This window comes from Gavialis gangeticus, unplaced genomic scaffold (assembly GCF_001723915.1).
Source record: "Gavialis gangeticus isolate Ggan-Ray unplaced genomic scaffold, GavGan_comp1, whole genome shotgun sequence".
NCBI lineage: Eukaryota > Metazoa > Chordata > Crocodylia > Gavialidae > Gavialis > Gavialis gangeticus.
In genome coordinates this window covers 19551712-19562782 of record NW_017728995.1, presented here as the reverse complement: position 1 = coordinate 19562782, position 11071 = coordinate 19551712, and the positions used below count along the sequence as shown (strand labels likewise).

Here is an 11071-nt window from a genome sequence, read left to right as displayed (position 1 = left end):
TCAGGGATGGGGGTTAAAACACCCCTTCCCCCCCACTCAAACTTACTGCTGGGGCTGTGACTGTGGACTACAAATCTAAGAGGCACCTGGAAGCAGGAAGAGGAAGTGATGAGCAATCCTGCGGAGTCCTGCTGCTGTGAGTTTGGGCTACAAAACCCAGAGACCCTGGGGGCAGTAGGAAGAGGAAAACACACAGTCCATGCTGGCTACATGCCAGAGAGAGGTACTCTAGCACTCCCTGGCTTCTGGCCCGCATTTCCTGAATATCTGTTCACGTCTGTTTCAATTTAATCTCTGCTGTTTAGACTAACCTGCAAAGACTGAATCAATTCAACCTTGGGCTTTCTGACCATCTGTACTTAGCTGTAGTCAACCCCCCTGCTCAAGCCAGGGCCACCCCCAACTATATCATCCCAACCAAAGCCGTGTCTAGCCAGGTCTTAAAAAACCTTCAAGGATGGAGATTCTACCACTTCTCTGGGTAACCTGCTCCCGTGTTTTACTACCCTCCTAGTGAGAAAATTCTTCCTGATATCTAACCTAAACTTCCCTTGTTGCAACTTGAAACTGTTGTTCCTTGTTCTGTCATCTGCCACCACTAAGAACAGTCCAGCTCCATCCTCTTTGGAATCCCCCTGCAAGTAGTTGAAGGCTGCTATTAAATCCCCTCTCGGTCTTCTCTTTTCCAGACTAAATAAGTCTAGTTCCCCCAGCCTCTCCTCAGGAGATACCCTAGCCCCCTAACCATTTTTGTTGCCCTCCACTGGACTCTCTTCAATTTGTCTACATTCTTGCTGTAGTGAGGGGCACAAAACTGAACAGTACTCCAAATGTGGCCTCACCAGTGCATAATAGAGGGGAAGAATCACTTCCCTTGACCTGCTGACAATCATACCGATGCAGCCCAGTATGTCGTTATCCTTCTTGGCAACAAGGGCCCACTGCTAGCTCATATTCATCTTATGGTCCACTATAACCCCCAGGTCCTTTTCTGCAGAGCTGCTGCCCAGCTAGTCAGCCCCCAGCCTGTACTGGAGCATGGAATTGTTCTGTCCTCAGTACAGGACTTCGCCCTTGTCCTTGTTGAACCTTCTTTTTGCCCAATCCTCCAGTTTTTCTAGGTCTCTGTGAATCCTAGCCTTACCTCCCAGCATATCTACTACTCCCCAGTTTGATACCATCTGCAAACTTGCAAAGGGTGCAACCCATCCCATCTTCCAGGTCACTGATGAAGACATTGAACAAACCCAGCCCCTGGGGCACTCCAATTGATACCAGCTGCCAACTGGCAGACATCAAACCATTGATTACTACCCTCTGAGCCCAATGTCCCAGCCAATTTTCTATCCACCCTACAGTCCATTCATCTAGCCAACACTTCCTCAGTTTGCCTGCAAGAACGCTGTGGGAAACTATCAAAAGCCTTGCTAAAAATCAAGGTACACCACATCCACCAGTCTCACCCCACCCATCCACAGAGCCAGTCACCTCATCATAGAAGGCAATTAGGTTGGTCAGGCATGATATGCCTTTGGTGAATCCATGCTGACTGTTCCTAATCACCTTCTCCTCCTCCAAGTGCTTCAAAATGGATTTCTTGAGAATCTGCTCCATGATTTTTCCAGGGACTGAGGTAAGGCTGACTGGTCTGTAGTTCCCTGGATCCTCCTTTTTCCCTTTTCTTAAATATGGGCAACGTTTGCCTTTTCCAATCACTCCTGATCGCCGCGAGTTTTCCCAAGATTGCAGGCCAGAGCCACTGGCCTGCAATCTCATCAGCCAACTCCCTCATCACCCTTGGGTGCATCCTGTCCAGCCCCAAGTTTTATGTCCAACTGTATATGTCCAATTTTTCTAAATAGTGCCCAACTTGTTCTTTTACTACGGTTGGCTGCTGACCGCTTCCCAAACTATGCTGTCCGGTGCAGTAGTCTGGAAGCTGAACTTGCCCATGAAGACAGAGGCAAAGAAGGCATTGAGCACTTCAGCCATTTCTGCATCCTGTCACAATGTTGCCTCCCCCATTCAGCAAGGAACCCACACTTTTCCCTGTTCCTCCTCTTGCTACCTAGACCTCTCTCCCTCAGACTGGCTTCCCAGGGTATACTACCCATGAGTTCCCCAAGTGAGTCGAAGTCTGCTAGCAAGTCCAGGGTCCTTACTCTGCTGCTCTCCATCCTTCCTTTCCTCAGGATCCTGAGCTCAGTCATCTCATGGTCACTGCTGCCCATCTACTACTACATTCCCCACCAAGTGTTACAAACTAGGTTCATTACTCCAGGAGACTTCCAGGTAAGTCACAGACTTCCAACACATCCACCACCACAAGCTGACAGAAAGGACTAAGAGAACAGGAGTTCTACTTGACATGCTTTTAAAAACAATGACATTCCTAATTCTTTGAAAATAACTTTCCACTTTCCCATGTTACAAAAAACAGCATAAACATATCCAATACATAAAATGCTAACAGACCTGAAAAAGTTATTCCTTTTTTGCCTTTCATACACAAACAGGAAGAGAAAAAGGGATTGTCAAACCTGCAAGGACTGGTACAGGGAACACAGCGTCAGGCTACTGACTTTTTGTCAAAGAAGTCAGTCTGTTTTTCACATCCCTATTTTGCACCCAATGTACTTTTCCTTAGGGCAGGTCACCAGTGCCACTTGATCCTGTCCACAGATGTGGAGCCTTGCACCTTCAGCAAGCAGCAGCAATTTTCTCTATGCTGCTGCAAGAGGCAGCAGCAGAGGCAGCTGGGTCCTAGCTTCCGCCCATCCACCTCTGACCTGAGCTGGGTCACCTCTCACACAGCCAAAAAAAGGTTTTTGACCACTGCCCAAAAGAACAAAAAACAAGCAACTTTTTCAAGTCTAAACAATGGCACCAAATAAATCAACTCAAGAGTCCCTTTCAAAAAGGAATTTAATATAAATGTGCAAGGTTCCCTAGAGCCAAATCAAAATATACTGCAAAAAAACACACAACCCTCTACCCCCTGGACCGAAAGTTGATGTCTTTCTAGCCATTTAAAGCATCTACCAAGTCAATACCGGTATTATCTACCTCTACTGCTGCTCATACCTTCCCCAAGCTGTACTAAAATGAGGTTAGCCTCTCTCTCCCTTCCATGTATACCCCAAGTCTTTCAGTTACTCACTGGGTTCCAAACACCCTCACGTCAACTGAACAAATACAAAATGAATGTTACACTGCTGCAAGTGCAGGAGATCGTGAGCAGCAGCAGATTCCCCAAGCTGTCTGCAGGCTTCAGTGTAACAATGCTATATGAGTTTACATTTAAATTAACATTTTAATACAGGGGTCCTCAACCCCTGGCCAAAGCTGTCATCCAGGCCTCAGCACTCCACAAAGGTCTGAAAATTTGACAGTGGGAAAGCAGGACAGCCTTAAATTGTTGTTCCCCTGCTGCCAAGTTTCCAGACCCATAGGGAGCCCTGAGGGCTGGACAGCATGGCCCTTCACACTAGATTGGGCATGGGGGATGGGAAGGGGGGAAAAAAAAAAAACAAAACCAAGGGTGCTGCTGCAGCATGGGGCCCCCCCATCTGGCCATGCGAGGCCTGATCTGGGTGCTGACTGTGTGCAGGATCAAGCCCAGGAACTGGGCCCACATGATTCCTCTAAGCCCATAGGGCCACAAGATTAAGAAGAACCTTTAAAACAATGGTGCTCAAATACAATTGCTGGCATTCTATGTTGCAATTTTAAATTCTGTACAATTCAAAAGTACTTAAGGCTATAGGTAGAAGCTGCCCAAGAATGCCAGCAAGCATTGCTCTTAAGCATTGACAGAGGAATTTTTAGGTCAGTCTGCTGCAGGAAAGCCAGCATTTTCCTCTGAAGTAAGTTTCTATGAGAGATCTATAACTTGAATTCACCTCCTGGCAGCCTCCAGAAAAAAAAAAAGATAGACATAAATCCACAGATGTAGCTGAAATTTTAGATGAAGACGGTCAACCCAAACACTGCTGAACAATTAATAGCAGGAGTGTTGTTGTTTGCTAGCTTTCCCCAGCAAAACAAACTTTTGACACTGTAGCAGCAGTAGGGTGATGAATGGGCCACAATTCACAGAAAAGGAACCCCCATTCTTGTGATAAGGAGCATAAGTAAAGAAAAGATACAGAAACTAGTCAGTTTAGTCAGGACTACTAAAAACTTTGTTCATCCATAACATAAAGGAACACACAAAGTATTTTTTGTATTATTGTCAATGCCTCAGCAGCTTCCCAAATTAAGAGTTACCCCAATTTTAGAACATAGCCCTCTTTTTAAGGATCTGGAAGCAAACATGACAGCAAGCAGATGGAGGAAGATACCTGTATAGGAACTACCAAGAAAAAGAAAGGAAAAAAATATGTAATTTCGGCTGTATTTAACTACTATTCATCAAGCTAAGTGAGTGGGCAAAAAAATGGTAGGTGAACATCAATTGTTGACAAGGGCAAGGTAATGCACATGGAGAAAAATAACCTCCACTATAAAACACTCAATGTTGTGTTCTAAAATAGCTTTGATGACTCAGGAAAGAGACCTTGAAGTTATCATAGATAGTTCTCTTAAAACGTCAGCTCAGGATGCAGCGGCTACCAAAAGCCAATTCATTAAAAAAGGAGTTGAAAACAAAATGAAGATTATCATGCTATTATACAAACCCATAGTGCACCCACATCTTGAATACTGCATGCATTCCTGGGTGCCCTTATCTCAAAAAAGGATGTAGTAGAATTAGAAAAGGTCCAGAGAAGGGCAACCAAATGGCCAAGAGCATGGAGCAGCTGCCAATACCAGAAGAGACTAAAGAGGCTAGGATTCCTCAGTTCAGAATAGAGAAGGCTGAGGGAGAATAAGATAGAGGTCTATAAAACCATAAAGGATGTAGACCAAGTGAACAAGAAACTGTTGTCCACTAACCACTTGAAGAAGGAGATCACCTGATTAGGAACAGTCAGCATGGATTCACCAAGGGCAAGTCGTGCCTGACGAACCCAACTGCCATCAATAATGAGATGACCGGCTCTGTGGATGCAGGAGACTGATGGATACGACATACCTTGACTTTAGCCAAGCTTTTGATACAGGTCTCCCACAACATTCTCGCAAGCAAGCTAAAGTATAGGTTGGATGAATAATCTGTAAAGGTGGATAGAAAAGCTGGCTGGAGCATCAGGCTCAGAGGGTAGTAAGCCTGTTGTCTAGTTGGCAGCCAGTATCAAGTAAAGTGCCCCAGGGCTGGTCCTGGGGTTGATTTTGTTCAGTATCTTCATCACTGATCTAGAAGATAGGATGAAGTATTGCATGCTCAGCAAGTTTGCAAGTAACACCAAGCTGGGGGGAGTAGTAAACCCACTGGAGGGTAGGTCTAGGATTCAGAGAGATCTCGACAAACTGGAGGATTGGACCAAAAGGAATCTCATGAGGTTCAATAAGGACGAGTGCAGAGTCCTGTAGTTCAAAGGAAACAATGTCATGCACTACTGCTAGCAAATCAAGGGAAGCAATTATTCCCCTCTACTCAGCATTGGTGAGGCTACATCTGAAGTACCGCATCCAGGTTTGGGCCCCCACTACAGAAAGGATGTAGACAAATTGGAGAGAGTCTAGTGGAGGGCTTCAAAAATGGTTAGGAGGCTGGAGGACATGACTTCTGAGGACAGGCTGAGGGAACCGGGGTTATTTGGCCTGGAGAAAAGAAAATGGAGCGGGGGATTTAATAGCAGCCTTCAACTACCAGAAGGGTGTTTACAAAGAGGTCGGAGCTGAACTGCTCTCAACAATGGCAGATAGCAGAACAAGAAGCAATGGTCTCAAGTTGCAACAAGGGAAGTTTAGGTTAGATATTAGGCAAAACTCTCACTAGGAGGGTAGTAAATACAGAAACAGGTTACCCAGAGAGGTCATGGAATCTCCGTCCTTGAAGGTTTTTAAGACCTGGCTAGATAAAGCCTTGGCTGGGATTATAGTTGGGGACAATCCTGCCTTGGGCAGGGGGTTGGACTAGATTAGTAGTTCTCAACCTATTTTGTACCAGGACCCATTTGTAAGCATCGCCAGTCCCAATCCAGTAGATAGTTCAAGTAGAAAACAGCCTCCTGGCCCCTTACTCCCAACCCACTGCTCCCCCAATCGACCCCATCCCTGTTGGTAACCCTCACTCCTGATCCACTACCCCCTGCCCCTAGCTTGTGGGACAGGGCATGGGCCCCCCACAGATTTGTACACCTAGTGGGCACAGGGCTGCAGCCTGATTGGACCAGCAGGTAGGAGCCACCTCCACAGCCCAGCATGCGGGACTCAGCACAGGAGGGTGAAGTAGGACAGCAAGACTCACTGCTGCCACTGCCACTGGAACCCCCACACCATCCACATCAGCCAGCAGTGCAAAGAGTAATGGACAGAGGGGGCCGCGCTGCCCTCACCTTCTTCTGCCGCCAGCTGCTCATGCGCCAGACTACAGCTGTACCCTGCTGCCACGGCTCAGCCACCACCACTGCTCCCCTCAGGCCACAGCTCTACCCCAGAGAGGAGGTGGGATGGTGGGCAGGGTCACCACCCCTTTGACAAGCTGTCTATGCCCAGCCCCTGATACTTTCCTGCAGAGAGCTGCAGGAGGTGCTCTCCACGCTGCTTGGCTGCCACGTACATGTGTGTATTCACACATGCATGTGGCGACCCCTGCCTGATGACCCTCCTCCTGCTCCCTGCAACCCCAAGCAGCCCCTTGCAGTCTTGTACTCTGCCAGCCTGCAAGGGGAAACATGCAGTTTCCTAAGTTTTTCTCCTTTAAAGAAGAATCCGTTTTTAAAGTTTGTTGATCCGTTTTTTAAAGTTTTTTCACAACCCTTTCATATATTCTTGTGACCCACTTTTGGGTCGCAACCCACGAGGTGAGAAACACTGGACTAGATGACCTCTTGACGTCCCTTTCAAAACTAATTTTCTACGATTGTATGTCTTTAAGCATCAGACTCTAAAACTAGAGAACACCCACTGAAATCAGGAGGCAACAGGTTTAAAACTAACAAGAGGAAGTGATTTTTTTTATGCAACTCATAGTTAACTTGAGGAATTCATTACCACAGGAGGCAACAGAGGCAGATAGCATAGCCAGGTTCAAAAAGGGCCTAGACAAATAGGAACTAGTCTGGGACCCACGCTGTGTGCAGCACAGATCCTAGAGTGACTGAAGGAAGCACCACGTGCAGCACAGTCTGGTGGGAGCAGCTGGATCAGGTGCCAAGTGCAGCACACATCTCAAAGCAGGTACTGCATGTGGCATAGTCCAGCTGGGGTGGCTACCATGCACACCATAGCTGCCATTCTGACCAGACTGCAACTGGCCACTCTGATTTCTATGCCACACACAGTATGGATCCCAGACTGGCTGAAGCAGATAAGGAATGCTGGAGGAACAAGGACAGCCAAGGGGCTTATGGACCCGATTCAGACTGGAGAGTAGCGACACACCACAGCCACACCATGGCCTGCGTAGGTCTCACTAGACCCTAAGGAAACACTCAGAACCAGATAGTGGGGTTCTGCAAACCAGATCCAGCCTGCAAGGTCTATGTTTGACACCCCTGCCCTACAGCATCTACTTTGCCACTGTCAGAGACAGGATACTGGACTACACGAACCATTGGTCTGACCCAGTATGGTACTTCTTATGTACTTTTTGTAAAAGGCAGAGTACGCTCCACCTACAGAAGTCTCCCTCACACAGAGGGACAGGGAAGCTGAACATTTCAGAAGACTAGTAACAGGCAAGCTCTTTCCAGTTCTAGGTCCCAATTCAAATTGGTTGCCTAGGTTTTAATGAGGTCTACCCATCTCAAAATACCTTCCCCGGCTTGTAAACTGAGTTTTTAAACTGATGCCTATTAACAACATCCACGTCACAAAACTGACACTCTAACTGACTTCCTAGTTGGCACTTAGTGCAATGTGATCAAGCATGAGGTTGGTCTTTTCCTAGCATAGCTGTAAATGCAGCAGAAATGGTGGTGCTTGTTCACTACTTCCCTCTGGATATATTAAAACACTTCTGGTGACTGATAGCTTTCCACAAGCACTATCTTTCTATTAAGAAACAGCCTTCAAACGCAATACAAGTCTGGTAGTATCAGGTAGCTTTTCTTGTTACCTTCATGATCTGAAGTAGATCCAGTAAATATGGTCTCCTTAGAGGTTTCTGCAATTTTTGAATCTAGAACAGAAGAATCTGCCAGGAGACTCTTCCCTGCATCGGACACAAGTGTACTGTTGTCAGCCATGATCAAGTCGGTGTTTCTCTATTCAGGAGCTGCAAAAGAAATTTATCTACTTAAATTTAAACAACTCATTAGAGTCGTAAGAGTTCAACTCCTACTACAAGTAAAGAGTAAGAGTCAGAAATAGTCTTAGCCTACTAAAAGCCAAATCTCTACAAATAAATCCCACTTGCATGATAAAATAGTTGTAGCCAAGATAATTATTATGAGTCATACAGTTTAATTTGGATTAACAGATTACCTCGCTCACAACAAAAGTCATCCAGTTGTTAGCAAGATGGAATTTAGAGAGTATACCCTGATAGTTAAGGATATTGGGGTAAAGTGCTCCCTTTAAGTTGGGGATTGGGAGGGTGGGGGAGAGAGAGATAAAAAAAAAAAAAGCTTCAGTCATGAGAGACAGGACTCCAAGGACTTACTTTGATTTTATGACTCAAGAAATTGCGTAGTTGGGACAACTTAGCTGTACCGTTCATCACAAATCAAAAGAGGCTCAGGAGTTAGGTTAGCCGTGTTATTTACATTTGGTTACAGACAGACGGTCACAACTAAAGGTGGGGGGAGGAGGAATATTCCCTACTTTCATCCCAGGGAAGTCTCAAGAGGAAAAGATGTTCTGTGCAGAACACCTCGGTACAACTCAAAATCTCCTGAATGAGCTGGCCAGATTTATCTAGCTCCCCGTTGGAGTTTCTCCCTAACAATGGTCATGCTCGATGGTTTTAGAGACAGCCCTTCCCAGATGGAAAAGAATGAGTTTCTTGAATAATGTACATCATGCTTCCGACGACTTATCAAGTGTTACAAAAGAACTAAGTCATCCCTGCACACCTTTTGCACGAAAAGGAGAAGGGGGGGCAGGAAGAATTCCTTTGATTAGGCCCAGCTAGTCATTATCTAGGATTTACCCAACTGAAGAACAGCACATTTCTGTAAATGGTGTTAAAAACAGGCATTTCCCCACGATTATTCACTTGTGTGACTAAGTGCTCACACAGAGATACCAGACAGTGAAGAGATAAGGAACATAAATACAGGTTCCCCTCGCCAGCCATGGTTATGCCAACCACAGTTTTGAGTATCCATGCTTAATATTCTATGCAGGCAGCCTTCGACTTACAATGTTCTGAGTTATAAAGTTTCACTTACAGCATTTATAAATTGACACCGTTTCAACCTTATGACGTCAGTTTTGACTTTACAACACTTGATCCGATGTGACAACACCAGCAAACAAGTTTGCTATGTCACTCATCTCCCTGGAGAACATCTGTCCAAACTTTCTTGGATACTCTCTTTAAGAAAGCAGAGAAGACTCCAGAAAAACCTGCAGCGGAGACTCCCGAGAAGACTCCAGCCAAGAACCCTTCAAAAAGTCCAGCAAAGTCACCTCAAAGAAGTCCTTCCAAACCAATATGATTGCCATTTACAATATAATACATTAACGTAGCTATATTACTCATCTATAATTGACTGAGTACAAAATTCTGGGTTATTTTTGGTGAAAACAAGGTACCGGGCCTTGGTTCAGGAACCAATCCCCCCATTTATAACATTGTTTCCTGTGGGAAAAAAAATTGGTTCCAAGTTGCAACATTTCACTTGAGACATGGTTTTCAGGAACCAGTTGGGTCGTTAAGTCCGAGGACTGCCTGTATAGCATTTTGGCTACCACGGTATACAGTTCTGAGTAACCACGGTTTTCCGTGGCCTCGCATCAGCCCGCCACCTACCATTTTCCCCGCCATGAACATTTTGTCTTGCCAACCACGGGAACTTTCAGCAACCTAACCCCAGGGGTCGGCGAGGGAAACCTATACAGATGCTATTGTATCAGCGTAGACAAAGCAGAATAAAAAGCGTTTAAAAAGAGAGACAGAGAGAGAAAGAGATCTCCTCAAAAAGTTCATTTCACTTGTAAAAGCAAATCAGGACTCTTTTCTTAGACCAACTAGATTTTTGCAAAAACAAACAAACAAAAATTGTTAATTGCAAGCTTTGGGGTACAAACACCCTTCTTCAGGCATCGGAGAAGACACTGGAAAAAAGCTCCCCCGGGTAGAATATGAACTTTTCCAACTTTTCTTCCAGTGTCGGAAGAAGGGTGTTTGTGTCTGAAAGCTTGCAATTAACCGTTTTTTGTTTTTGCAAAAACTCTAGTTGGTCTAATAAAAGGGATCACCTCGACCGCAATCCCCGTTGCCTCTAGACGAGCAGGCTACAGCCCAGACACCTTCCCCGCCATCTGCACAAGTGGAGAAGTCCCAGGGCGGAGGTTCCCTCGCTGCAGGGACCGGCTTCCACTGGCCCCCGAAGCCCCGGGCCCAAAAGCCCGAGAGGGAGGAGAGAGAAGCGAGGACAGAGGCAAGAGCCCCCACTCCACCGAGAGGCGCCGGTACCGACAGGAAAATGTCCCAGAGCCCCGCACCCCTCCTCACCCTCGCCGCCGCCATAAGCCGCCGCCGACACCAATTCAAAACCCGAGCCGCCGCTCTAAACGCGCCGCTCATTGGCTACCCAGCCTCCGCCGCGGGGTTAGCCCCGTAAGCGCCAGCCCCATTGGTCCAACTCGAGATTCCCTGGAGGCTCCGCCCCGTGCCGGCTTCCTGAGGAAGGGGGCTAGTTGTGCTGTCGCTTGTGACTGGAGGGCTCCTCTGCCGCCAGTTGCCAACCGATCTGCCATTGGCGGGTGGGTGTTGTGGTGGGTCCCGAAGGCGGGACACGTGAGGCGGGGCGGTGGAATGAGGTCACCTCGGCCGGATTGGCTGTTTCAAATG

The 11071-nt window shown here is 46.6% G+C and overlaps 1 protein-coding gene across 4 annotated transcripts in view; it reads right to left on the bottom strand.

The window, feature by feature from the left end:
* ECT2 (epithelial cell transforming 2) overlaps window positions 1-10862 on the bottom strand; it is an 80127-nt gene extending 69265 nt beyond the window's left edge. Inside the window, exons 1-2 of one of the 4 annotated variants that reach the window (XM_019503310.1) lie at window positions 10733-10862; window positions 8168-8326 (exon numbers count right to left, since the gene is read on the bottom strand). In XM_019503310.1, coding sequence (XP_019358855.1) covers window positions 8168-8297 — 130 coding nt within the window. In that variant the 5' untranslated portion in view covers window positions 8298-8326; window positions 10733-10862. The remainder of the gene's footprint in view (window positions 1-8167; window positions 8327-10732) is intronic. The other 3 variants (XM_019503311.1, XM_019503313.1, XM_019503314.1) reach the window with 3 other exon arrangements.
* Window positions 10863-11071: the final 209 nt, after the last annotated feature.